Below are 27,323 nucleotides of genomic sequence, written 5' to 3' on the forward strand. Positions count from 1 at the left end.
TCGATGTTGGGTCGTTTCTTTACATAAAGAAGTCTTGCGATAGAAAGACCACAAAACAAGAAGAAGATGATTTTCTAATGCTGTCAATTCAAAAGCTATCAACACCGCGTTGCCACACTTTCCATACAATGAATAGCCTCAATAACAAACTTTTCTTTTCCTTGGGATATGATGAGTAATTTTGTTTGACTTGGAAGTCTTCTCCGTAGACCTCAGAAAGTCTTGCCTTTTATGAACCAAATCATATAGATATTACCCTAGAAAATCTCCCCAATCTTCATCACATTTTTTTATTATTATTTATTTATTGTTGGGAAAACTTCGCTTAATCACCCATAATCTTTCATCACTTTTACAATCATACTTTTAATCTTTAAAAAAAGTGTTAATTTAGTGTGTATATCCATCTTTCAATCTTTTTCAATTTCAGCCCTTCGTTAGGATTTTCGGTTAAATCTTATCAGAATTCTCAAACTACCCTTGTTTTTTTTTTTTTCAAAGATTTCGGCTTGAGTATTTTTGTAAATTTCTTTTTTCTTCTTTTTTTTCGTGAAAGAAGAGGTATGATTCGAGAATTATTACACCCGAAAATTCTAATGAAGAATTGAAATTAAAAAAAAAAAATTAAAAGATAAATACTCTAAATTAATACTTTTTAAAGTTAAATAAATAATTACTAAAAATATTGCAGGTGGTAAGTGTGGTTTTCATTTATTGTTTTATCAAAAGTATATTCGTACATATTGTTTAAAGAGACAAAAAAAAAAAACAATAAACCAACAAGTTGCTTTCCTGGCTATTTCCTCGAATTTTCTCACGTCTTTGGCAGAGCACTTGTTGAATTGGTCTACTGATATTTTTTTCTTCACTGTGTGAGAGTGAAGTTGAGAGCCATGTGATTTATACTTTAATGATAACATAACATAGTTAGTCTGATTTAGGGTGTGTTTGAGATTGCAATTTTATAAACAAAAAGTGCAATTTTAAATCAAATCGTAGAAAATAAATTATTTGAGAATTGCGTTTTTTTTAAGTTGCGATTTGAAAACGCAGAAAACTACTTTTTCAAATCTCAGGCAATTAGGTGTTTTTTTTTGAAAAAACAGAATTTTAAAAGCTAACCTGCGATTTTAAAAACCAAATTGTAATTTTACCAAACGCTTAACTGTGTGTTTAAAAATCACTTTTTCAAATCGTACATTTTAAAATCGTTATTTTTAAATCACAAACTCAAACGGACCCTTATACTTTGATTATAACACCATATAACAAAGGCTTTGTGTTAGATCTACGACAAGTAAGATTAGAAACTATATTTTTATTTTATAATTATCTCACAATATTAAAGAGTCAGTTTCAACCAAAGTTCTTTTTTTTCTTTTTTTCTTTTTTGAAAATATTTCAACTAATCTTTAAATTTGTGAGAAAGTTAGAAAATAAAAATAAAATTTTTAGATTTATAAGGATGAATATATAAAAGAACGGAACCACCAAAAAATTGGTCGGGCCAAAGCATGATCTAGGGGTCAAGAGGTCCTGTCTATTAAGAAAAAGATTATCAATTTGCAAGAACCGAAATTGGAAGGAATAAAGACAAATATGACAAAAAGAAAAAGGATGTTTTCCAGCTTCAAATTTGACTATAGAAGCTTAACTTCAGGCGTAAATTGAGTTGGAAATTAATACTACTGATTCCATACAGACCTCATATGATCCAGATCGCTTGCCTTGTTTTGTTCTATAGGAAATATTTATTCAAAAAACAAAAATTATTCAGGAAAGAATATTAAATTTTGAATCTATAGATTTCCATCCTAACAATTTAATTTAAAAAGGAACGATGAACCGATGGGTTTGATTCGATAATTGGCCAAAGAGAGTGGTCGAACAACCTTCAAGGCCCTTGAAGGTGGTTCAACCACCCTAAAACAAATCGTTGTGGGTGGCCAAATCACTCCAATTATTAGGTTTTTAATAATTCAACCAACCGTCGGTAGTTTTTAATATAATTATTAGTCGAGTTTGTTTTAAAACCTCAGTTTTCTCCCACTTCTATAAGCCTAATGACTTATGATTTTCATATGGCCCAGAGTCTTTTCCATTATTCTTCTATAGGTTCTAAACACCATTTAGCCTAAACAATTTAATTCCTCTTCTTGCTTTTCATCAACCAAAAAATTCTTCGGCTTACAGAGTTCTAGGTTGCTACAGACAAGATTTGTTTGTATAGGTAATTCTTGTAGAAGAAAGAGATTCTAGAACATTTTTCGTCAAATCGAAATTATTCTCGATTTGACGAAAAAAAGGTTCTTTAATTTCGACAAATGGTTTTCGTTTTTAAATTTTGTAAACCATTTTTCGAGTTTGATCTTCTTATTTTCAAACCATCGAATCACAGCCGGAAGTAGCCAACCATTTTTATTCGTCGCTCATTTTTCGTACGAGCTGAACACCGAACAATATTTTCAAAAAAATCGTTGAAAATATTTTACGCTGAAATAAACAAAACATTAACCAGCTGAATGAACCCAACCAATCTAATTTTGTATGAAAGTATACAAATAAAAAGATAGAAATAATTCAATTTTTACATTAATAACTCAAATTTCTCGAAACGATCCCTAGTTTTAAATTTTCTTTTTAATAAAAGTCTCGAGTTTACATAATTTTTCAATCAGTCATTCTATTATATTTTTTGTCAATTTCTTAATAGAAGTGATGTGAAATCTAAATTCTACCCTGAATTTTTTTTTTTTCACTTAAAAATAAAAAATAAAAAAAGGTGGCCTTGAGGGGTTTTTGACCCTCAACCCCCATTTATTTTTTTTATTTTTTTCTGTTTGTTTTAATCGTTTAAAAGTATAATTGACATTTCACATGATTTTTGTTAGGAAACTAAAAGAAAATATGATGAAATGATGTAATTAAAAAATGGGTTAAATCTGGGACTATTTACGAAAAAAAAAAATGGAAATGGGTCAAAACTCAGGATCGTAAATTATATTTTTTCCTAAATTTTTATTCAAATTTAAGGCTTGTTTAAACTTTAAAGTGAGAACGAGGCAGGCCTGGGCTAAACTTGATGGACTTTTTGGTTGCGTTTGGGTCAAAAAATCTAAACCCATTAGACGAGAGAGGTGGACCATCTCAGCCAATAAATCCAAGAGACTATGCTTTTAGTGGGAAGAATGTACATGTAAGGATTGACCAAGAGTTCATTCTTTTAGGATTGGTCCAAGAAGAACAGGTCCTTCCCTAAAATTAGACCAAAAGATTTTATTTTATTTTATTTTTTTAAAAAAAAAAAAAAAAAAAAAACTTCACTTATGATTTCTGATCTTTTATTAGTTTTATAAGAAGGTACCCAAACTTTAAAAAGTGTCAATTTAGGGTATTCATCTTTCAATTTTTTTTTTCAATTTCAACCCTCCGATATATATAATTTCCCGTTAAATCCTACCAAAATTTCCAAAATACCCAAACACAAAACACATTTAAAATTTTGGATTTGACTTTTATTTTTTTTCTTTTCAAAACAAAACATTAACAAATAACTCAAGCGCAAAACACTCTTAAAACACAAAAATTATTTTAACCTCTATGTTACATCCAAAAAAGAGTAGTCATGCTCTCCTGAAACAACCAATTGTGTCAATGCCTCCCCCCCTAAACAATCAAAAAATGTCAATGTGCCCCCCAAATTTACTTTTTAGTTTTTTTACAAATTTATAAGGATATTTTTGTCTGATTGAAAAAAAATTTAGGGTCTTTTTGTCTTTTTGGTAGTCTTGGGGGATATTGATTTTTTTTTTTAATAGTTTACGGGGACATTGAAATGTACAATTGATAGTTTTGAGAAAAATTGACAATGAAATTGTTGTTTAAGGGGGTACGTGTGCTTTTCTGAATTTTTTTCTTTTTCTTTTTTGCAAGTAAATGAGCTGCAATGATATTCCTTTTATTATCGAAGTTGGGATTTGAAGGATAGAAATTTCCTATAAACCAATTTGTAGGAAATTTCATACAACTCACATATGAGATTGACATATGTCCTTTAAACATGTGAGATGCACTCTTTTTTTTTATTATTAATACTAGTAATTCTCACATGCTATTAAAACAACATGTGTTTCTCACGTGTTTAAAGGATACATATCAATCTCATATGTGGGTTGTATGAAATTTCTTATAAACCGATTTGTAAGAAATTTATGTCCAAATTTGAATTTGGAGCTCATATTATTCACTGCATGATGATTGAAACTACAAGTCACCACCATTTGAACTAAAGTTAAGACACACAATAAAGCCAAGTCTAGAAGATGTTGCAATTATTAATGCTATGCCCGATTTATTACATAGACCCTCCACTATTTGAACTAAAGTTTTGTTTGTGATTGAATCAGAAAAGAGAGTACTCAAGAAACAACACACTACAGCTGTGAATGACGAATCATGAATGTTTTCCAAATACAAAAAGACTTTTCACTATTTGAACTGATGTTCACAAAGCCTTTTTTCACTATTCCAACGAAAGTTTACACAGACTTTTCACTATTTGAACTGATGTTCACAAAGGCTTTTCACTGTTGGAACTAAAGCTTGTGGGGATTGAAGCTGCTGCTGCAGAGAGTAACTATTGGGTTTTAAATGGTGATCAGGTGTACGGTGAAAGAAGGGAGAAGATGTGTTGTCAGTTTGAGAGTAAGGGGGGAAATGCCAGAAGACATGCATCGATCTTTTACATCAGTAGGAGTACTGAGTTATCAGCAACATTCTTCAACCAGTCTCTGCCATTCTTCTCCTTCTTCTTCTCCTTCTCCTTCTTCTACTATTTCAGCATCACCTCCCATGGGAGTTGTTAACAGAATCGTACTCATTGACAAGTTATGAGGGAAAAGCTAGCTCCATCACTCATTCGATCACCATGGTTTTAGTTTTATAAATTCTTCAGACTTCTCAAGCTAGAGATGGCTGTTAACCTGTACAGTTCATATGTTCTCCTTGAGTAGATATCCTGGCCTTCTTCAACAGTTATCTGGTCTCCAGCAATATTGCTTTAAAACCTCTATATATTCTGTGTATTTTTAACTAATATGAGACAAAAATCACGTCCATAGCTTGTATTTTTCTTATCTAAAACACATATTTTTCTTTTTGATTAGGTTACAATAGTTTATGTATTTTTATTTATTTTTTAATCATTTCCCTCTCTTCTGTCTTGTTGGTTTAAGAGAACAATAAAAAATATATATATAGAGGAATAATATTTAAAGAAAAAGAAAATCTATTTGAGCTTGTATTATTTAAAATGAATATTAATATTGCTGGAGATGCTCTTACTCGTTAGTGAAAAAAACCGTAAAGTGAGATGAGATATCTGCAGACGATCTCGGAACATCTTAGAATGAGTTTTGGAATCTAACATAAAGCTCTCAAGAAGTTCATTGGAAGCTTTTGAAAATGCAGAGTGAAATTCTTCAAAGGTTGAAGAAACCTGTTACGATCTTAAGTATCTCACATAGTTTAAGTACAATCTTAACAATCACATGCATATAATTAAGCTCTTGAATACTCTTTCCTTGCAAGCCGGTTTTCAAGGATAAATTCTACTTAAAATTTGTATCGAAACTTGGATTGCACTAGTTATGATTTTCCTTGCTCGTAAGCAAATTACTTGCAATGTTAATGCTCGCGGTTTACCTAGCTAGGAGTTTTAACCATCTTTTCCATGCTATTTCTTCTGTTTCCTCCGACCTAGTTTATAAAACTACATCAATCTGTCTAAAATGTAAGCGATTATTAGTCCAAGGTAATTTAGAGAAAAACTTTTTAACGCCCATCCGATTCCCCTTTATGCTAAACTAATTAAGAATTAAAAGTTATCAGTACCATGGTCCCCCATTCTTACAGTTAGAACAACCAGCCTTCTCTCGCAGTTTGACCTATAATTATCAGAGTGTCGTGGGACAAAGCCTTCAAGGGCGGCACTTCATGAATCATCATTGCCCTTTGCAAACGGGAATGGACCAACTCTGAGAAGACCACAAGAACAAAAGGCAGGCACCTAACTGCACCGGTCCCCAACCTGGTCACATTGTCCAAAAACCTGGACCCTTGGCATTCTGCTTTTGGTAACCCATTCTAGAGCTTTTATGGACCAGGCAGAGATCGAGGATGGTACACAAACACCATGGATGGCTCCTTATCCCGAGGGCCAGTGTGCCCCCCACATGTTCAAGGCCAACAGAATGCCAAGTTGCCCATTTTACATGTAGCTTATCTATTTCACGCAAACGATATTCACGACAGCTTTTTTTATTGACACGGATTCAATAGTAGTCATTCGATCGACTACAAAGTCTCAACCCATTCGATCTCGTACTCGACGAGTTGGGTTTGAGCTCATATTCGACATGAAACTTGGCTCACCCTTAAAGACCGGCTTGTAAGAGTTAATATACAAATGATTAAGCTCAATATCATGTGTGAAACATAAAGGAGAAAGCAGAAGAAAAAAATGAACCAAACCAAGCAAGCTCCATTATGTACTAGTGTTTTAAGGCCCATGTCAAGAGATTTACAAAGCGAGGGTTTATCTCTAAGTGCTAGTCAAACAGTATCAGGCCCAAAGTTCAATTTTGAAAACTTTGGAATTTTTTAATGGACATAATCTTTTAATTAAACTATGCAATTATTTCATTAAACTGATCGATAGGATCAGTATCTAGATGATCGAGCAATGCATTAAAATAATGCCTTTTAATCGTATCAACCACTTGCATCCTATTACTTAGCACGAACCATCATTAAAAAATGTTAAACAAGCAGCTAACATATATTAATTCATCATGAAGAACAGCTAAACAAATAGCTAATAAACATTAATGTCTGTGCAGGCTGCTAATCAAGGTGAATCAAAAAGGCTCCAAAAGTTCCAAATGAACACCTAAACAAATCAACCATTTTCATACTACTTTCAAATAACAATTTGTCTGTTTTGAAAAAAATTCTTTGTTCAATCATCACCCGTTACTTGAGAAATACTACTCGAATTTCCTCTTCTACACTCCCAAATACTTGCTCCCTAACGATATAGTTGCAAAAAGAGAATAAACAGAAAGAATTAAAAAAACGTTGTAATGAAAAACTGATGTGAGAACTACCATATTAAAAAGTAAACACTTGAAATGTAAAAGAGTGAATTCGTGTAATGTAGCGTCTCTCCTATTATTTAATTAATGCCAAAACGAAAGCCAACCATTTATGATTAACATACCTAATAGAGAGCATCCACATCGGATCCTTCAAACAAGCTTAAACTATTCAAATTTTGAACTATAACTTAAAACCACCCGACAATGGGTTCTTTTTCATTCTTCATTTTAAAGAAAATGCTTAAGGGTTCATATTAGATCTATAGATCCTTCTTTCATTTTATTCATTTCTCTTCAAGTCCAATAAAAAAAACTTTCATACTCCTCTCATTTCAAAAGTTAAGAATATTTTAATGAAATAGAGAAATATATATATATATATATATATATATATATATTAGGAATGGAATGTAGAAAATATATTTTAAAAGTAACTCTTAAAAAATTTTTAGGAAAATTTATAAAGAAGCAAATTATGAAGGCTGTTTAGAATTGAAACGGTATAAAAAGCATCACATCATAACAAAAACTCAAAATCATCTCAACCACTTGAAATGTCTAAAAAGATGTTTTTAAAAGCCAAAAAGAGTATTTGAAAATTTGTCAAACAATCTCCTTTCTTTCAAACTCCAAAGTCCCATCCCAAGGGAGGGCAGGGCTCATCTTTACCTATGCAAAGCTTTATCCCACAAATCACCCAGTCAATGCAGACAAGCCTATTGTCATTTCAAATACAGGGAGGGTGGGGGTTCTTCTTGAAACCCCTTGCTGGTTCCTGGTGCCATGATTGGTCAGTATTTTTCGTTTTCAGCCCTCATAGTCATACCTCCCCCCATCACTCTCTCTCTCTCTCTCTCTCTCTACAGTGCTTTATCAGAGACACCAGAAAAAGCCTCCGGCTACAGTTCAAAATCCCTGTCCCTGCAAAATGAGCTGTACGTACTAGCCTTTCATCCCTCATCAGGAGCAACCCAACAAATTAAACACAAGGATGGAAAAGAAAAGGCTCCACACGTCCACCAAATATAGGCCTCATCCAACGTAAAATCCCAACCACAAACGAAGAAAAATATATAAATCATCACACCTCCACAACAGTACCTTAAAAACTGGCAGAGCCAAAAAGAGAATTATAACACGCCACAGTAAGGCATGCATGCTCTTGAGCAAAGAAACGGAGAGAATAAAGCTGCAGGCTAGTTTTTGGATGTTACTTCTTGTTCTTTCTATATAATCCTTTTGTACATAATTCGAGGTTCAAAATACATATGCTTAAACACCCAACTAATTAAATACCCAAGATAGGCCCTTCCTTTCTTCCCACCACACATACAAAAAAGACCCAAAATTCTTTTGGTCAACGTTTTTTTCCCCATTACCCTTTTTTTTTTTCTTTTTCTTTTTTCCTTGTGGTGGGTTGCATCTCCCTTTAGTCAATTGAACCCTACCATTCCATTATGGCATGGTTGGTATATGACCCAAAAACTTAGCAAAAGCAAGAGACTAAAGCACCTTTTTCCCCAAACTTTTTTTTTCCTTCTTTCTTTTCACATGTCTCTCTTTATAGAGCGATCTCAGTCTGCAAAGTAGTGGCATTGAACCCCACCTGTTGTTGCTGCTGTTGTTGTGGTTGCTCAACCTCCCACCTTGCCTTTGCTATGACTCCATCATGCACAGGCACGTACTCCTAATCAAAACAAAACAGTGTCATCATTTACAACCCAACAACACTCATAAGAACCTTACATCTAGATAGTAATCAGAGAAAGATTCCTTCTCTAAACCCAGATTGTCTTTTCCATATATATGAGATTTCAAAATTGGAAGACCCCAACAAACAAAACTGGCCCACCTCAAGTTTTTGAACAAGCTCTTTAGCATTAGGAGCAGACACTATGATGTGGCGCTGGGATGGCTTGATGAACCCATCATCCACGGCTTTGTCAATGAAAGTGAGAAGGTAGTTGTAGTACCCATCAACATTCAACAGACCAACCTTCAAAGTTCAAAACTCGAGGAAAATTAGGGTTTGGTGGGGAAAAAACTAAAGGACCCAACAAGTTTTATGAGTATTTGGGTATATGCTTACAGGCTTGTCATGAATACCCAGTTGAGCCCAAGTGATGACCTCCAACAGCTCTTCCAAAGTTCCATACCCACCTGAAACCAAGGTATAAGTGACAGAAAATTCCATTGATTTTTTGGGGAACAAAAAGGGTAAAGTGTATGTCTGTATAATATTAGTAGTATCTCTTGGAGAGAGAGAGAGAGAGATGGGACCTGGTAGGGCAATAAAACAATCAGAATGGCGGGCCATTTCAGCCTTTCTTTCGTGCATGTCGGCTACTGGCCTTACCTCCCCAACAGTTTCACCCGTTAACTGTGGCTCCACCAGACACACAAGCATTCTCAGAGACTCGATGAACCAAAAAGGTCTAAACTTTAAACCAATACTATAAACATACAAGCATTTTCACATACACAAAGAAGCCTAATTAAAATGAACCGGTACAATGAAAAAGAAAAACCCTGAACAAAATCCAAAAGCCAAACACAACCCAAGTGAGATCACTCACCTCTTTACACATTAGAGTCCTGGGGATGATCCTGTGAAACAAAAACCAAAAGAGAAAATTGTGTAAGCCATGTGGAAAGAGAAAAAAAGACAAAAAAAATTTGATACATTTTAAGAAGATGACACAATTTGGTTCGTAGTTGTACATACCCAAGAACTTTTCCCCCACCACGATGCACAGCTTGTGAAACCAGACCCATGAGCCCAATACTCCCACCTCCATACACAAGCTCCAGCCTCCTTGACACCTTCACATTATCTCCAAAAACATGTCAAAAAGAGGTACAGACGAAAGAGAAAATTAATGCAAAATCAGTGACAGAAGCGGGTAAAACTCAGTTTCATGAATCATTATGGAATAAATCAAGTACCAGCTCTTGGGCCAACTCAATGGCAGCATCTCTATAGCAATTTCTCTTCCCAGTACTGCTGCCACAGAAAACACAAACCCTCTTGAATCTTGAACTCACGAGTTTCCCTTCCATTTCCCTCCTCAGGATTCTCACTTTTGAGTTTTTGGTTTGCAGGCACAAGAACAAGAGTAAATGATGAAGATAGAGGAAGCTTCAACAACAAAAGAGTACCGAGTGAAATGGAACAGCCACTATACATAGACTCCAAAATAATATTATTAAAAAGGAATAGACTTTACAGAAATCCAAAACTCAAAAACAAAAAAGAAAAAGAAAAAAATATATATATATGTAGAAAAAGCGTACTGCGAATGGATAGGATGAAGTAAGACAAAAAGGCAAAGCATAGAGAGACAGTAGTATAGGGAGCCCGTACACCATTGCCACCCCCCCCCCCTTGGCACACACGTGGCTTCACAGAGTGGCAGAACACGGTGGTTTCGTCCTCATCTCGGTACCCTTAGCGTTCTCATTAAACCATACGAATTTACAAGAATTTTTCTCATACTCGAAGACCTCCATCGTGTCTTTCTCACTCGATCTGTCTCGTATTTAATGCACGCAATCATAACTTGATGGCTAAAACACGTGCAGAGAGCCTCCCTGCATCAAATCAAGATTAACAACACCATAATATTAATCATATAAATAGAAATAAATAAAAAATAAATAAATTGAAGTTATTCCTCAGTGTAACTCGTCTTTTGTGTTCCGTACTGCAATTTGCCATTCCCATGTAAAACCCAGAAACCAAAAAGCCTATCTATCTTCATACTGGGAGTAGCTTTTAGCTTTTTGTCCACAAGAAATCCCTCTGTAAAAGAAAAACAAAAATGCCCGCCATTTTTCTACAGCTGTATTGTAAGGAGAGCTTCCATATCCGGCATTTCAGGGGACTGCAAGAACAGAAAGTTGAAGAGTCTTGTTCACCAAATTGTTTAATGCTACCACAAAATTCAAAATTTATTTTTGCGTCTTTATAGAGTCATTAGCATAACAGCACGTAGTAATATTAATTCAGCAAAAAAATTAAAATTAAAAATAAATAATAGCATATTATTAACTTGCAGTAGCTTTAAATGTTATCTACAACATTTACGTCATCATAATAAAGACTATCATAATTACCATCTTCATGCTGATCTTACATTGGTCGTTTGTACCTACATGGTTAGTTCTCTTTCTTGGAACAGAATCCTCTGTTAAAATAGAGAATAATTATTTTATGATATATATTAAATTATAAAAATAAAATGAATAAAAGATGTGTCAATATTAAATCGTAACGGCCAAACAAAGAGTATCCGTTTCAACTTGTATTGTCACGCTATTTAAAATTTTCTTAAAAACTCTTTGAATTTTTAATGCTATTAGCTTACTAACAACTATGTAATAGGTGATTAAGAGATATAAAATAGTGGTTAGCTAAAATTTAGTTTAACTGATTTGAAATAATATTTAAATAGTATAGATAAATGATAAGAAATTGTAAATTGTATTTGATTAGAGAAAATGCTCTTAAAGTTTTTTTTTTTTTTTTTTTTGTGAAAAACTTCATTTAAATTTAAGAGAAATGATTCTTTACCACCTAAATATACAACTTTTCACCACCTTGTCTATGTAGCAAGGTGGTCCCCTACTTTATTTTATTTTTTAAAAATAAAAAAACTCTAAAGTTAGTAGGAGTCCACCTTGCCACATAGACAAGGTGGTGAAAAGTTGTATATTTAGATGGTAGTGAATCATTACTCTAAATTTAATGTATCACTTATAAAAATAAATAAATAAATTTAGTGCATCAAACTTTCAATTTTTTATATTCTCACCCTTTCCCATTAGACAATCAAATTGAGAAATGACCCACGTACCCTTGTAAATTTTATAAAATTATAAAATTACTCTTAAATTCCAATTAAATTTTTTAAATGAAAGTAAAACACATGGTATTTGATAATTTTTCACCTCTTCTGTTATCATTATCTATAAAATCCTAATTAATAGAATGGTAAGATTATAAAAATAAAAAAAATTTAATACATTAAATTTGGAGTTTTTAAACTCCTGGAGAATGATTGCAAAAGCATAAACTGTTCTTAAAAATAAATAAATTAATTAAATTAAATTAAATTTTTTTATGTTAAAGTAAAAGTTTTCTATTGGATTCACTTTGGTAAAAAGATTGCAGCGCCGCCCATCTAAATTACGTTTTGTTATTAAAGGCAGAAGCTATACAGTAAAATAGTAATTAAGAGTTTTTATAGAAGAGGAATTCCAACGAAAGTGACTTGCAAGTAACCATCAATTTTGGGGCTAGGAATTGGGATTTGAAGTGGCGCCCACACGGTACCTCGCCGCTGCAAGCCACGATTTCCTATTGGAGGATGGTTGGGGATGGCATGGGACCCACCCCAGTTTTCCCAAGAGCTCTCTCTCTGCTTCTTCCCTGGGTGGGCTCCACTCCGGCCACATACATGCGCCTTTCTAAGTTTCTTTCATATTTAATGCGTCCCCACCCCTCCACTTCCTTTATACCCTGTAGCTTCGATTGTCCACGTGTCACCCATCCGGCCGAAGTAGCAGTTATTGATGAGATAACTAAAGATTCAGGTAGCACCCCCCCCCCCCCCCCCCCCCCGGCGTAAATGAATGTTTCCTTGAGGTTTTCTGTGGGAGAATGAATGTCTCGTGGTCATTCTTATTAAAAAAAAAAAAAAAAAATCTCTAATCTTAAATTTCATTAATATTTCCATTAATTATTACGTTTTTTATCCTCGTATTTTACAATACAACTGTACAAGTACAAGTAACTGTTTTTTTTATTCTTTTTAGTACATGATTTGGACAGAAGTGATATTAAGAGTTTGAAAGGAACCATCAAAATAATTGACGAATTTCATTAGGATAACATGGTATTGTTAATAAAATAATAAATATATAAAATATATAAAAAAAAAAAAAAGAGAGTAATATATATAGAAGTAAATGAAAAGGCAATGGAAGAGAAAGAGAGGGAGGTGATTAATATATATATATATATATATATAGAAGTAGCATCCCAAGGGTTTACGTACAGCTTTGAAAAGGTACGAAGAGAAGCATTGCTACACGGCAACCGTGGGATACATGGTGTAGGTTGAGGTGAAAAGGCATTGTGACCAATCAAGATGGCCGCTGGCCGGAGAGGCCACAATCAGATGACGAGACCACAGTGAAGGGTGTAAATGCCCCCGACGGAAAATGTGCAGATGAGTTGAAAGAGATGGCAATGTGCGTAAAGTGGTGCGGCGCGCGCAATGATTTTCCTGCGCCGTCCCCATATTTATCATTGTACCTCTCTCTCTCTGCTCAATTTAATTCCCCTTCGTTATCCTCTGCTCACCTTTTTTGGAAAATCCTATTCCTACCTATCCTCTCTTCCACTCTCCATCACCCAAAATGCTCCCTATCATTCTACTCACTCACCCTTCCTACCCTCCTTTCCCCATAAGTATTGGTATTTTTTTTTTTTTTTTTTTTTTTTTTTATAGATACTTTGAAGGAAACAAGCAACAGGGAAAAAAAAATATTAGAACTAGGTAAAAAGAAGCCTACCACCTCTCAAGAAAGAGAGGGAGTCTTTGCCACTTACAATAGGAATTGAAGGTAAAGGAGAAAGATAAGTAAAAATGCTACCAGAAAAGGATCTGGTTGCTGCCCAATGTGCCACATAATGGGTACATAAGTTAGGACTTCTTGAAATTTTTGTAGCTTTTCAAGAGGAAGAGGCTAGATGGATCCAATCATTTTCAAAATAAGGGATGAAATCCTCCAATCTTGAAAAACATTTGGATGTCGGAGAGTAGAGATGACAACTTGTGAATCACCTTTCAGAATAAAGTGATCAAGGTGTAAAGAAGTTGCCAAAGAGACTGCAAACTTCGCTGCAAGGGCTTCTCCATAATTTGGATTGCATGGTGAAGAGATTTGAGAAGCCATATGGAGAATGCGACCTTCTGAATTTCTGCATATTGCAGCTTGAGCTGAGAAAGAATCCCTAATAGTTGTATCGAAATTAATAGTCACCCAAGGTGATCTAGGAGGAATCCATGTCTCAATGAGTAATTCTTTACGCCCATTTTATATATACCGGTTATTTTAATTTTACTTTAAGTGATTTTTTTTATATATATATATATTTGTCATTTAAAAGAATAATAATAAATAAATAAAAAAAGGTCATGTCAGTTGATGTGATAAACGAGCATTCGTAAAGAGTAGCATTTTTCTGTTAAGAAATGAGTAATGTTATAATCATACAGCTATTTTACAACTTTTTTGACACGTTGGTATGAGATTAGAATCACGTCAATCACCAAAATATGAAAGGTGCTAGACTTATAATTATTTTACAACATGTTCAACAAATGTCAATAAGTTGCGAGAGAGTTTTAGACTTAACATTACAAAAAAGAGGGGGAAAAAAAAAATTAACACCCTTTAATGATATGATTGATATGTTGATGTCAAAAAGCTGCAAAAGAGTTCTAGTCTAGCATCTTTCTTTAAAAATTAGTTTGTATATAAACACCATATATATTAGGTGGTCATGACCATGATGTATATAAAACTTATGACCCGTTATTTATTTCTTTATTTACAATGATTCTTATTTCTAATGATTCTTTAGTACTTTAAAGAAGGAGAAATAGCTCTGGAACATAAACTTATAATTCAGTTAATTAAGTTTTCTCCTAAATGACAAAACTTAAGTTTATGGCATTTGCTCCATAGTTTGTCATAGCTTATTATTGTTCTAAAGTCATATACTATATATATATATATAGAGAGAGAGAGAGAGAGAGAGAGAGAGAGAGAAAGTCATATACTATATATATATATATATATATATATATATATATATATATAGAGAGAGAGAGAGAGAGAGAGAGAGAGAGAGAGCATGTGCTACTATATATTGCTAAAAATACCTGAAGGCTTACATCTTGAGACAAGAGGTACAAGATCCCTACATTCTAAGTCAGAAAGATCTGACTTAAAAAACAACTGCGTATGCTGAAACACAAATCTTATAAAAATAACATTTGAGCATCTCTTTATAATAACGCTTACTCTCAAAATAAAATAGGGTCAATCTAGCAACAAGCCAACAAATATTCTAGTAAAACAAGGGCACTACAACAACAAATTATACTAGAGACACAAAGGGAATACACAAACCCAACAAACAGAAAACACTCAATCCAAGTCAGCAGCAGTGAGGCAGAGGCGGTCTTCGCGCAGACAACGACGTGTGTGGGAGACGCGCCGCCACCGACGACCCCCAAACAACAAATCGGTCATCCTAAACCCTGGACACCACCGTGCAAAGCCTGAAAAAGTAGAACGAGACCCTCACCAGCGGCCCAAGGAGCTTTTCTCTTTGGCGCGTGATTGCCACGCGCCATGCTCTGACGTCCAACACAACCACAACTTCTGACGGCTGCATCGGAGAAAAATGGTGATTGCGGTTGGGAGGTGCGTGTCAACCTAAAATCGACGAAGATGCATAGATTTGGCTTTAAAAAATTGAAAAAAGATGAAAGTCCGGCCAAAACATCCACCGCGGACGACATAGCACTCCCCCAGCTAGACATCTTGAGTTGAGTCTTCATGCCTGAACAAAAGAAATAAACTAGAAAAACAAAGATAAACAAACCACCATAGCCCAGAGGGAACCAGGGGAAAGCAGCCGCCGCCAAATCTACAGGGGGAACAAAAACTCCACAGCCCTATTGGCTAGGAGAAATCTAACCCCCACTGGTACACACCATGGAAGGACAAAAATCACTTCATGGCCCTAGGAGGCTAGGAGGAAGCCCTTACCAGGAGGAGGGAGGCGTGAAGCCACCCTCCCTCGACGAAAATCTCAACCGAAGACTCTTTCTCATAGTGGAAAAAACAAGAGCTTCTCTCTTCTCTGTTTTTAGCCTTTGAAGATTTTTTATATTTTTCTAAACATTCAATTCAAATAAACATTGTTGGAGAAAAAATTATGCATGTTGGATTAATTTATTGAATGTAAAAATTGAGCTTTTAAAAATAGTAAATAAGTGAGATTTTTCAAGAATTTATGGATTTTTTTTTTCCTGAACATAAATAATAAAACTTTCAATTTGTAATTACTTTTACCATGATTACGGGTCTTAATTAGAAACTAGTTATTAATTTTTTACCATATTAAAGTCTTCAAATTTGTTTTGGAATTAACCTTTCTTATAAAATTATTAAGTAGGTGCCTTAATTAAAGAATAATTTATTAACTTTTTTTTATATTAGGGACATAAATTTTCTACAAATCGGTTTGTAGAAAATTTTTTACAACTCACTTATAAAATTGATATGTGTCCTTTATGAAAAGCATATATTATTTAAATAACATGTGCTTCTTACATTTTTTTTAATAGTATTAATTAAAAAAATATGTGCTTTTTTCATGTTACAAATTAGATTATAAGAAATTTTTGTCTTCACATTAAAAAAAAAAAAGAAAAAAAGGTTAGCCTTAATTTGTTTTTTTCTAAAACAATATATATATTATATAATTATTAATCGGGGCCTAACAGCTTCGAACCACCCATATAATATATATATATATATATATATTAAAAAATTAGATAATAATTAATAATCGCAAACGATTATAGGGATGTGGAGAAGAGTCAGATTGTTGAGAGTTTCTAAGACAGAACACACTTTATCAACGTTGGGATTCGAAATAGCAATCAAGCCCGCGATTACCGCCTATTCTGCTTCTATTGCATTACGTCTTGTACGTAATTAACTTCCTGCCAGTTTCATCTTTTAATGCAACATGCGACCTTGCTAGCTATCCGATTTGGCTTACAATTTTTGACAAACTACCTAAATCCAATGCAAAATTATCGTTATAGAATTATAAGGTTTGATTTATTTAATTAAATAGTTTAGATTAGGGTTGAGTTAAAATTGAAAGGTTAGGTTTGTTTAACTAAATGAGTTAGCTTAAGGTTAACATATATAATCTTATATTTATGTTTCGATACGATTTGAATCGAACAAAACTTTTTTTTTAAATTGGGTTCGAAAAACTTTTTCTCCAACTTAGTTTATAAAAATGTCGTGTTTATGTGCATGTAAGATTAATACACATACATTTTTAAATGTAAGAACAAAGTTGAAAAATTGTTTATCAAAAAAACATGTAACTATCAAATGTTATTTAAAAAGCATGTCAGAAATGGCACATATCATTTTTATAAATTTGGTTGAAGGAAATTCCTTCAATCTAATTTGGAGGAAAACTCTATACATCTGAACCCGAAATGTGACATTAATTAGGACTAACAATTTTTGACACAGCCCGTGAATCCGACATGAACTCAACACGACATTAGTAAATTTGAATTAATTGGTCTGACCCATTTAATTAAATATGACAGATTAAAGTTGATTTATATAGTCTTATAATCATGTCTCAATACGATTGTCACACCTAGTCACGGATAACTTTTTAAGAGAAAACAAAAATGTAATTATGTAAGCCTCAGTCTAATTAGCCTCTATTTTTTAGCATCTTCTTTTAATTTTTAGTTTTTTTTTTTTTTTTTTTAGTAAAAACATGTAAATTATTAATTAGATGTTAAAGATGCTTGTAATAATTAGTCAAATTTTTCTTTCCGTTAATTGAATCTAATCACCTCTAATTCTTTCCATTAACGTTATCTAATTCCAAGTTGCTTGCTTTTGAAATCATTTCAGTCTGATTTTGGTTTCATCAACATAAGGTTCCGCAGCTTTTGTAGACCGAAGGTGTTATCTAATTAAATACGTGGTTGAAGTTGATCTTGAAGAAGTTGGTAGGAGATGAGAACTATTTGGCATGATTTAGCTATGTTGCTAAATATTAGGTCAAGGTTGGCTGGTGTTAAGATATAATTATAAGTTGGATTCTTAATTTATGTTGTGATTTTATTTTTTAAAATTATCAACCACTTTAATTTAGTATGTTAAAAATTTTAAAGTATATTCATGGTATTTGTACTATATAGGGCTGGTAATTTTTGATACTATACGTGAATTTGACATTAACTCAGATGACATGAACCCAAAACGAAATTAGCAAGTTAATGTTTGGTATTATCAGGTTTGTAGTGGCGAAACTACTTATAGGCCAACAGAGGCCATGGCCCCTACAATATAGGAAAAAAAAAAAAAAAAAAAAAAACTCTTAGGGAGTGCGTCCTATGCAAGAGTTAAGGCCTTATAAATTTTGTTGCCACTCGAAATGACCCATACAAAAGTTCATAAAACTTTGCTTCTTTCACTATTTTATTGAAAAGGTTAAAACCCTTAGTGAAAAAGAAAAAGAAAAAGAAAGTCTACTTCTCTTCCAATTAATTAAATGATAGATGCCTTTTATTTATTTATTTATTATTCCTTTATAGTCTTGTTTAAATTTTTTTAGATGATAATTCATAATATTAGATTGCATAAACAAAGTATTGTGGGAGATGTGATTAATGTGTTTACTATAATACAAATTTAATTATGTAGCTTGAAACATATAGAGAGTAGCTGAATAAGTCACAATAGTGATACCATATCCGTATTAATTGAGAATTTTGTATATACTAATTTCTAAACAAATGCCTTCAATGACATACGGAATTAGAAATTCATGCTTTTAGTTCAGCCCGTTCAAGCATAAATTATTGGCTTTGCCAATACAGGTTCGGGCATTACTAGGTTGACCCTTTTAATAAACAAGTCAACTCACTTAACTCATTAGTCATATCTAAGATTCTAATAAATACTAATTCTGTGATCCCGGCCCCAAGAGGTGCTCAAACACTACTTCTATGACGCTTTGCAATTGTCTTAAATTAAATAATGTTTCTTCCCTTCTACAGAAATTTGGACTTGATCAATATCTAATACCCTTCTTCTTCAATATCACATCAAGTTTAGTGTTTTCTCTTACATTGAATTGTTTCTTATTGTCTTTAATCATCTTAATTTATTTATTTATGTTTTTGGTGATGATAATTTATTTATTGATGACAACAACTTGCATATATCATTTTGTTTATATTTGTGATTTTTTTTTTTTTAATTTCTCAAATAACAGATCAAATGGGTTGTGTTTGAGTCAACCCAAAACAACATGTTTATTAAATGGATTATGCGGGTTGGGTCATGTCGTATACCTGCTTAATTAATGAGTTGTATTTGCAGAATTGACCCTTAATAGATTAATGGCTCAAACGGGTCGACTTAAACCCTACATCAATCCGAATTACTACCCCTAATTTATACCCTATCTTGTCATTGCTAAGTAAATATTAAACAACTGTGAATAATTTCTTAATTTATAGGCCGGTATGTCTTTGAAAAATTACAGTCATTAATTTTTGACAAAATACAGAAGCATGGAAGGTGTAGGGTCGAGTTAAACACGTACGTTAGAACATAAGAGAGTCATAGAATCCAATAGAGATAAATTGGAATCCATGCAGTACTATGAAAACAAGAGAAAACTCTTAAAAGAAATTTATTTCAATAACAAATAATTATCTCCAACAAAGTCCAGAACATGATCTTTTTCATATGCTACGAATGAGAAACCCTAACCATGCATAATGACTTATGTCCCAAAAAAAAAAAAAAAAAAAAAAAAAAAAAAAAAACGAATAATTAAAAGACATAAAAAGGGTGAAAAACCCTAAGCCTTCAAGTTGTTCCCTGTGTCGCTCGGAGCAGTAGTCAACCACCCTATATACCGACCAGTGCACTTGGAACGATCGACCTATCTTAGACCGAACATCATGGGTTTTGTATGATACGTCCTTTTGATTAAAGTTGCGACCAACCGATTTCTGAGTGCTCAAATTGTTTATTTTTTTATTCTTTTTAATTTTTAATTTTTTTAATTTTAGCATGTAAACTCGATCCAAATCAACCCTCAGGTGTCATATACCAAATTTCCGATTACTCATTAATCAAGTTGGAAATTATATATCGTGGAAGTACATGCATGTTTATATTTCAATTTATTTGATTGATAAGTGAACTGTTTGGAAAATCAAGTCTGTCTGTCTAGTACAGGAAATCTTGGCCGGCCATCAATCCGGGAAAACTTTCTGCTATTCAAACGGCACTTCATCTCCCTAAATTGATGGAACCCTTTTTCTGTAATGCCATTATGCCAGTCGTATTCGATCAGTGGATGCAATAGAGGCTAGGACTACTGTAACGATAATATATGAACTGATCCTTAAATAGTAACCTTAGTTTTGTTCAAACCAAACTACGTACCTCAGAAACCTTTTTTTATAATCTGAACTCATCCTTAAATAGTAACCTTAGTTCAAACCAAACGACCTCAGAAACTTTTTTCCTTTGACTTACCTACTACTCTTTATATATATATATATATATATGCCCCCATTGAAGATCCACCATCCAACTTTTGAATGTGTCTGTGTAAGAGAGACATGGAATATTGTGGCTGGTGGTGTTTTACGTATTCTACTTTTTCCAAAGGGAATTCTAAGCACCTTCCCACACCATGCCATGAAGCATGCATTAAAAAAATCTCCCTCAAAAGAAGGCTTTTTTAAAAAAAAAAAAAAAAAAGAGATATTCGTTTAGTGGTGCCTTTTGCTTTGAATAATCATAAAGTTAATTTCTACAAAATGTCTTGTCCTTTAATTTTATAGGTTTATTGGTGCAACTTGCTGTTAGGCTAACCTGATCAAAACGTACTGCATGTCCATGGCCACCATCTATCTATCTTCTCGGTTAATGCAAATTTCAATCTCTTGGATCTGACTGCATGCAAAGATAAAGTTTGAATTCAAGACTTTAATTAGGCTATGATATCACATTAAAGTAATATTTTTTGTTTCAAAAGCTTAAGTTGAGGATAGAAAAGTGTAAATTTTAATTATTTAATTAATATTTTAATGTACATCTTTCCTCAACTGAAACGGAAGATGAATGATGAAGTCAGCGTTCAAACTCATCATGACCTCTAGCACTTATACCCATGTTAACTCATCATTTATTTCAAAAGCTTAAACTGATAGAGAATTATTGATTTAATCATTTAACTTATATTCTAACACTCCTTAATTAATTAGTGATCTCCAACACATAAAATATTTGGTTAAAATAAGAGACGAATGACGGACTCTAATACGATGTTAATTAATTAAGATGATTAGTGATTTAACACGGATAGTTTTTCTATACATCCACGAAGCTTCAGAAGTTGAACTGCACATCCTCAGCACTAAGAAGTATAGAATTAGTCAGTGACTTGGAATTATGGTTTTTCATGGATTGGAAAGGCCAGTGTATGAATAATGAGTCCAGTTTAATTTTTAAAAATAATAATAAAAAAAAAAACCTGGGTCAGAGACCAAAAATTGACTTGTTCAAAGATGCTATGTTTATGGGTGCTGGAACCTAGCTACCTAAGAAGGCTAAGATTAAAGTGAAGATAATGATGCCCAATATATTGTTTCATACCTAATTTCAACTTTGAAACAGATGATCGAATGGATGTGAACTTAGATATGTCCCTCTCAATTGGGAATTTTAGGAATATTTTGGTATGTTTATGTCATGCGTGGCACCTGACAAGCCAAAACCCAACCATACATGCAATAGAGATTAGAGAAAATGACACGTTGTTTTAACTCATTTTTTCGGTGGTTTGCATGCGTGGAAAGTATAAACTTTCCGAGATTGGCTCTTATCGGTGGTGGAGTTGCCGACGGCGATAGCTAGAGAGCTATGGCCATCTAAACCTAGGCTTGCTTTTCAGGCATATGCAAACCCTGTTTTAGCCTATCACCTCACTTGTATAGGCACATTAACAGCAGGTGGAAGAGGTGAAAATGCAAGCAGATAGTAACCGTTCGCATCTATTATCTGTACATAATCACTATTCACTATCCGATTATCCGCATATGCGGATAGCGGTTATATATTATATATATATATTTAATTAAATTCACTAAAACGAGGTGGTTTTGAATTTTGTAAGTTTAAGATCTTTAAGTTTATGTTAAGTTTTTGTTCATTATCATTTCAAAGTCATAACTTACTACATTTACTTTTTTTTTTGAGGCAATAATCTCTATGGTTGATAATCATAAATTATGTAACAAGTGAAATATTAATTTATTTAAGCTTGCATATAGTAATAACTCCATTATTTAATCTTGCACATAGATTTAGATAATAATCCAAAACGTCCATTACTTCATATGCAGATAGCGGATAATAATTGTGCACTTATCGATGTGAAAATTGCTAATAACCGCATCCACATTTTTATCACTAGTAGGTCGGTGTTTTGAGTATGTGTCTATTTAATTTAATGGTTTCAAAACGTGCAGGCTGAAAAAATAATAATTTCAATTTTGATAACACAGTTAAGCGTTTGTAAAATCGCGGTACAATTGTACAGCTTGCAAGCGATTTAAAAACATGAATTGTGGTTATTTTTTTTCAAAAGAGATGATCTTCTTATGTTTCATGTAGTCTTTTGTGGACCATTTATTTGTCGGTAGATTTGTGACTTCTTTTTGTTGGACTTATAAGTTAGCCCAAGCAGCCAAGTCACCAAAATGGATCCTAATGTTTTGGGTCATGCAAATTCTCTGGGCCTCTTTCTAATTTATAACTGAACATTTACGTTAATATCATTGAAGAAATGGCCTCTTATCCGAGAAAATAATTCTAAGAGTCGGCTTGAGATTGTGTTGAAAAGTAGAGCTTTTATATTCCAAAAGAGCTTTTGAAAAACAGTTTTATTTTCAAAAGTGCATTTTGGTATTTTTTAGAGCAAAAAAGTCAAAGAAGCACTTTTTGAATTTTTAATCAAACAGGTTCATTTTTGCTTTGCATATCTTTTTATGTATTAAAAGTACTTTTTAAACTCCATAACGCAATCACAAACAGGGCCTAACTCAATCTATTTTAATATGTTAGATTGAGTTGAAAGAATATGATTTCACCAAATTTGAAGAAAAGATTTGTCCTCTTATCCTATCCTATGATCCTTAATTTGATGACAGAGAAGATCCCAGCTTTTCTTTTGGGTATGCAAGAAGAACCATGATCAAAAGGCCTTTTTTCTTTTTTATTGAAAGCCCATTAAAGTTTTGGGCCAAACTCACGAACATGCTTTTTAGGGACTCAAATATCTTAGACCCAACATATTTTGAATCTGGCAAGTTTAAGGCCCAAATGTCTTAGACTCACAGCTTGCACAGTATACTTTTGCATTCAAACCAAACTACCTCATAAAGATGTAAGTTTGGTTTGCTTCTAATTTCAAGATGAAGGTGTATGGTAGCTTGTCGTATAAAGAGATTAAATAGAGAAAGAATAAAGAAATTTGGAAAAAAAATATTATTTAAATGGAATAATGAATAGTTAAAATGGTGAGGCTGCTGAAAGAATTTTAAAAAAGTGGTTCACCAGAATAGAGAAAAGTAGTTTTTAGCTACTTTGATGAGTAAAATTTGATGAGACTACTAGGAATGCTCTAAGTAAAATTGTATATATGACTAGCATTTTTCTTTATACACGTATAACAACGGAACCAATTTGGGGGGGGGGGGCGGGGGGGCGCAATTGACCCCTAGCTCACTATTGATCATCATATCTCACTAATGTGGAATAATGAAAAATAGTGCCAAAAAAACATTGATAGGCTTGTTTGGTAAATAATTGAGTTGTAAAATATTTGTGTATTATATAGTAAAAAGTGATTGATGTAATATAAAATTTGAGAATGTTTTATAGAAAAGTGAAAAAGTTTTGTTCTGTAGTGAATTTTTTTATTTGAATAATAATAAAAAATTATTAATGTGATATAAAAAGTATAAAAAAGTTAGAATATTTTTTATTTGATATTTTTGAAAGAAGTGAAAAGAAATAAAGGGAGAATGAAAATAGTTTGCCAAATTAACCCATCATTCTTTCTTAATAGTTACTCCATATTCCAAATTAAATTTCATCATTTTTTTTTTTTTTTTAAAAAAATTATCTTAAAATATTTAACTCTTTCAGTTTACAATAATTTGAGTCCTACGAATTCAACAGCATGATTTTTTTTAAAAAAATATGGATGGAGTTGGACAAGAAAGAAAAAGGAAAAAGTACACATAACCCCCTCAAACTACCATTCAATTGTCAATGTACCCCATAAACTACCAATTGTGTCAATCTCCCCCCCTTAAACTACCAGAAAATGTCAATGTCCCTCCTAAGACTAACAAAAAGACAAAAATGACCCTAATTTTTTTTGAATAAGGCAAAAATGTCCTCATAAATACAAAAAAAATTAAAACTAAAACTAAAAAAATTAAATAAAATAGTAAAAAAATAATTAAATAAAATTAAATAAAAAACGAAAAAAAAATATTTAAAAAAAAGAACAAATTTTTTAATTTTTTTTTTAAAAAAAGTAAACAAAAAATAACTGAATTTTTTTTAAAAAAAAAAACAAATAAAAAAAGAAAAAAGAAAAACCAGTTTTTATTAAATTAAAAAATAAAAAATAACAAATTTTTTTAAAGAAAAAAAACGAAGAAACAAAAAATAACTGAAATTTATTTATTTATTTTTTTTAAAAAAACAAATGAAAAAAAAAAACCAGTTTTTATTAAATTAAAAAAAGAAAAAGAACATTTTTTTTAAAGAAAAAAAAACGAAAAAACAAAAAATAACTGAAATTTATTTATTTTTTTTAAAAAAAATAAAACAAATGAAAAGAAAACCAGTTTTTATTTAATTAAAAAAAACGAAAAAAGAACAATTTTTTTTTTTTAAAAAAAAAAAAAAGAAAAAAAAAACTAATTTTTAATTTTTAATTTTTTTTTTGGAATAATTTTTTGTTATTTTATATTTTTTTAATATTTTTTTTAATTTTTATTTTATTTTAATAATTTTATGAAGGGCATTTTTGTCATTAGGGGGACATTGACATTTTCTGGTAGTTTAAGGGGGGAGATTGACACAATTGGTAGTTTGGGGGGTACATTGACAATGATGTGGTAGTTTGATGGGGTTATGTGTACTTTTTCCAAAGGAAAAATATCATTTTTCTTTACAATATTAACTCTTTTAGCTTTTCAGATAGGGTTAAAGACATATTTGGTACATGTGGTTTAAAAACTTTATTTTTTGGTACCTTAGTTTCATTTCGCTTTACAGATAATACCTGAGTTTTGGGAAAAGACTGACTTGGTATATCCTTCTATTTCTCCGTCCAAATTTTAAGGGACTGCCACGTGTTAACCAATGAGGATTAACACGTGGCACAATATAAAAAATATAAAAATAAAAATCTTTAAAAATTAATTAAAAAATTAAAATTAATAAAACTTTTAAAAAATAAAATTACTAAAAACTTTAAATTTTTTTAATTTTTTAAATGATTGGCTCATGGCTTAGCAAAATGTGGATGGTTAGCCACCCCCATTTTGGCCAAGGGAAAAACTTAGCCACCCCTTTGACCAGCCTGTGGTGGCCTTCAGATAAAAAATAGAAAAAATAGAAAATAAAAAAATAGAGGGTTTTTTGGCCCATGTGGAGTAGCTGAACCACCCCTAAGGGTCAAAAAGAAAAAGAAAAAGAAAAAGAAAATAATATATATATATATAAGGAACATCAATTTTGGCTTTTGACGGTGGCTGAACCACCTAAGGGCCAAACCCCACACCACCCCACACACCCCGGTTTTTTTTTTTTTTTTTTTTTTTTTCTCCTATTTTTGGCCATTAAGGGTGGCCGAACTACCCCATGGCCATTGGGGGTTGTTCGGCTACCCCCAAGGGCCAAAACCCTCCAATAGTTTTTTTTTTCTTTTTTCTATTTTTTCTCTAAAGGCCATAGGGGTGGCCGAACTACCCTCATGGGAGTGGTTCGGCCACCCCAAGGTCGGCCAAAGGCTAACCAACCTCATTTTGCCCAAAGTGAGCCACCCTTTTTTTTTTTTTTTAAATTAATTTTTGAAGATTTTTTTTTATATTGTGCCACGTGTCAACCAATAAGGATTGACATGTGGCAGTCCGTTAAAATTTAGACGGAAAAAAAAAATAAACGGAGGTATCAAATTAGTCTTTTCCCAAAACTCATGTACTATCTATGAAGCGAAATGAAACTAAGGTATCAAAAAAATAAGTTTTTAAATCACAGATACCAAATATGTCTTTAACCCTTTTAGAAAAGTAAACAAGATTCTCTTTAAAAAAGTTGTTCTAAAGGAAGAAAAAGTATTTTAAGAACAATTCATATTTATCTTTGAGACAGAGAAAATATTTGAATAATTTTTTTGTTAATTAAATAACTCCATTATCTATACAAAGTAGGCAAGCTTTTAAATATACCGATTGATTTAACAATAATACTGGTTTGGATATCTTTCAATTTTAGGGGAAATTACATGTACCCCTTCCATCTACCAATTTGCAGTGTCCATTCCCCAAACTTTCCATTGAACCAGCCAGTGTCCCGAACTACCACAAAATTGCAATGAACCCTTTTTGTTCACCCCCCCTCTCAAAAAAAAAAAAAGACAAAAATACCTTTTAAAAACTATCAAAAAAATAAAATATAATATATATATAGAATTCGAAAAAAGCAAAACAATAAAAAAAAAATATAATAATAAAAAAACCATTTTTTTTTATTATTATTTCTTTTCATTTTTTCTTAAATTTTTTATAAGGGTATTTTTGTCATTTTTGGTACTGAGGGTGTACGTTGATGGGACATTGCAATTTTTAGTGATTTGATGGGACATTGCTTCAATTAAATGTTTTTTTTTAGGGGTATTACAAATTGTCTGATAGTTTGAACATTGAACAAGCTCCTTGTCTTTTTCTACGATAGAAAAAGACAAGGAACTTGTTTGGCAAATGGTTGTAAATTGTAATTGTGAAATATTTGTTTGAATAATAGTAAAAAGTGATTGATGCGATATAAAATATAAAAAAGTTAGAAATTATTTTATAGGAAAGTGAAAAATTTTGTTTTGAAGTAGATTTTTTTATTTGGATAATAAAAAAAAATTATTGATGTAATATAAAAAGTGAAAAAAAGAGTATTTTTTATTTGACTTATTAGAGAGAAATGAAA

The 27,323-nt window shown here is 32.2% G+C and overlaps 1 protein-coding gene across 1 annotated transcript; it reads right to left on the bottom strand.

Annotated features, from left to right (window-relative positions):
- Positions 1-8,357: 8,357 nt before the first annotated feature.
- On the bottom strand, positions 8,358-10,384 carry LOC133882246 (cytokinin riboside 5'-monophosphate phosphoribohydrolase LOG5-like). Its single transcript, XM_062321370.1, has 7 exons — positions 10,104-10,384; positions 9,883-9,980; positions 9,734-9,764; positions 9,438-9,537; positions 9,247-9,317; positions 9,010-9,153; positions 8,358-8,844 (listed from the first exon to the last, which is right to left on the bottom strand). The coding sequence occupies exons 1-7, from the start codon at positions 10,215-10,217 to the stop codon at positions 8,719-8,721; spliced, it is 684 nt and encodes a 227-aa protein (XP_062177354.1). The 5' UTR covers positions 10,218-10,384; the 3' UTR covers positions 8,358-8,718.
- Between the last annotated feature and the right edge of the window lie 16,939 nt (positions 10,385-27,323).

This window comes from Alnus glutinosa, chromosome 11 (assembly GCF_958979055.1).
Source record: "Alnus glutinosa chromosome 11, dhAlnGlut1.1, whole genome shotgun sequence".
Taxonomy (NCBI): domain Eukaryota; kingdom Viridiplantae; phylum Streptophyta; class Magnoliopsida; order Fagales; family Betulaceae; genus Alnus; species Alnus glutinosa.

What these genes read in the sequence shown, in the direction of transcription:
- LOC133882246 (XM_062321370.1), bottom strand. Translation starts at nt 10,217, where the DNA reads ATGGAAGGGAAACTCGTGAGTTCAAGATTCAAGAGGGTTTGTGTTTTC. An exon ending in GGTGGGGGAAAAGTTCTTGG is followed by an intron (nt 9,765 to 9,882) that starts GTATGTACAACT and finishes TTTGTTTCACAG; the next exon opens with GATCATCCCCAGGACTCTAA. An exon ending in TGGGTATTCATGACAAGCCT is followed by an intron (nt 9,154 to 9,246) that starts GTAAGCATATAC and finishes TGAACTTTGAAG; the next exon opens with GTTGGTCTGTTGAATGTTGA.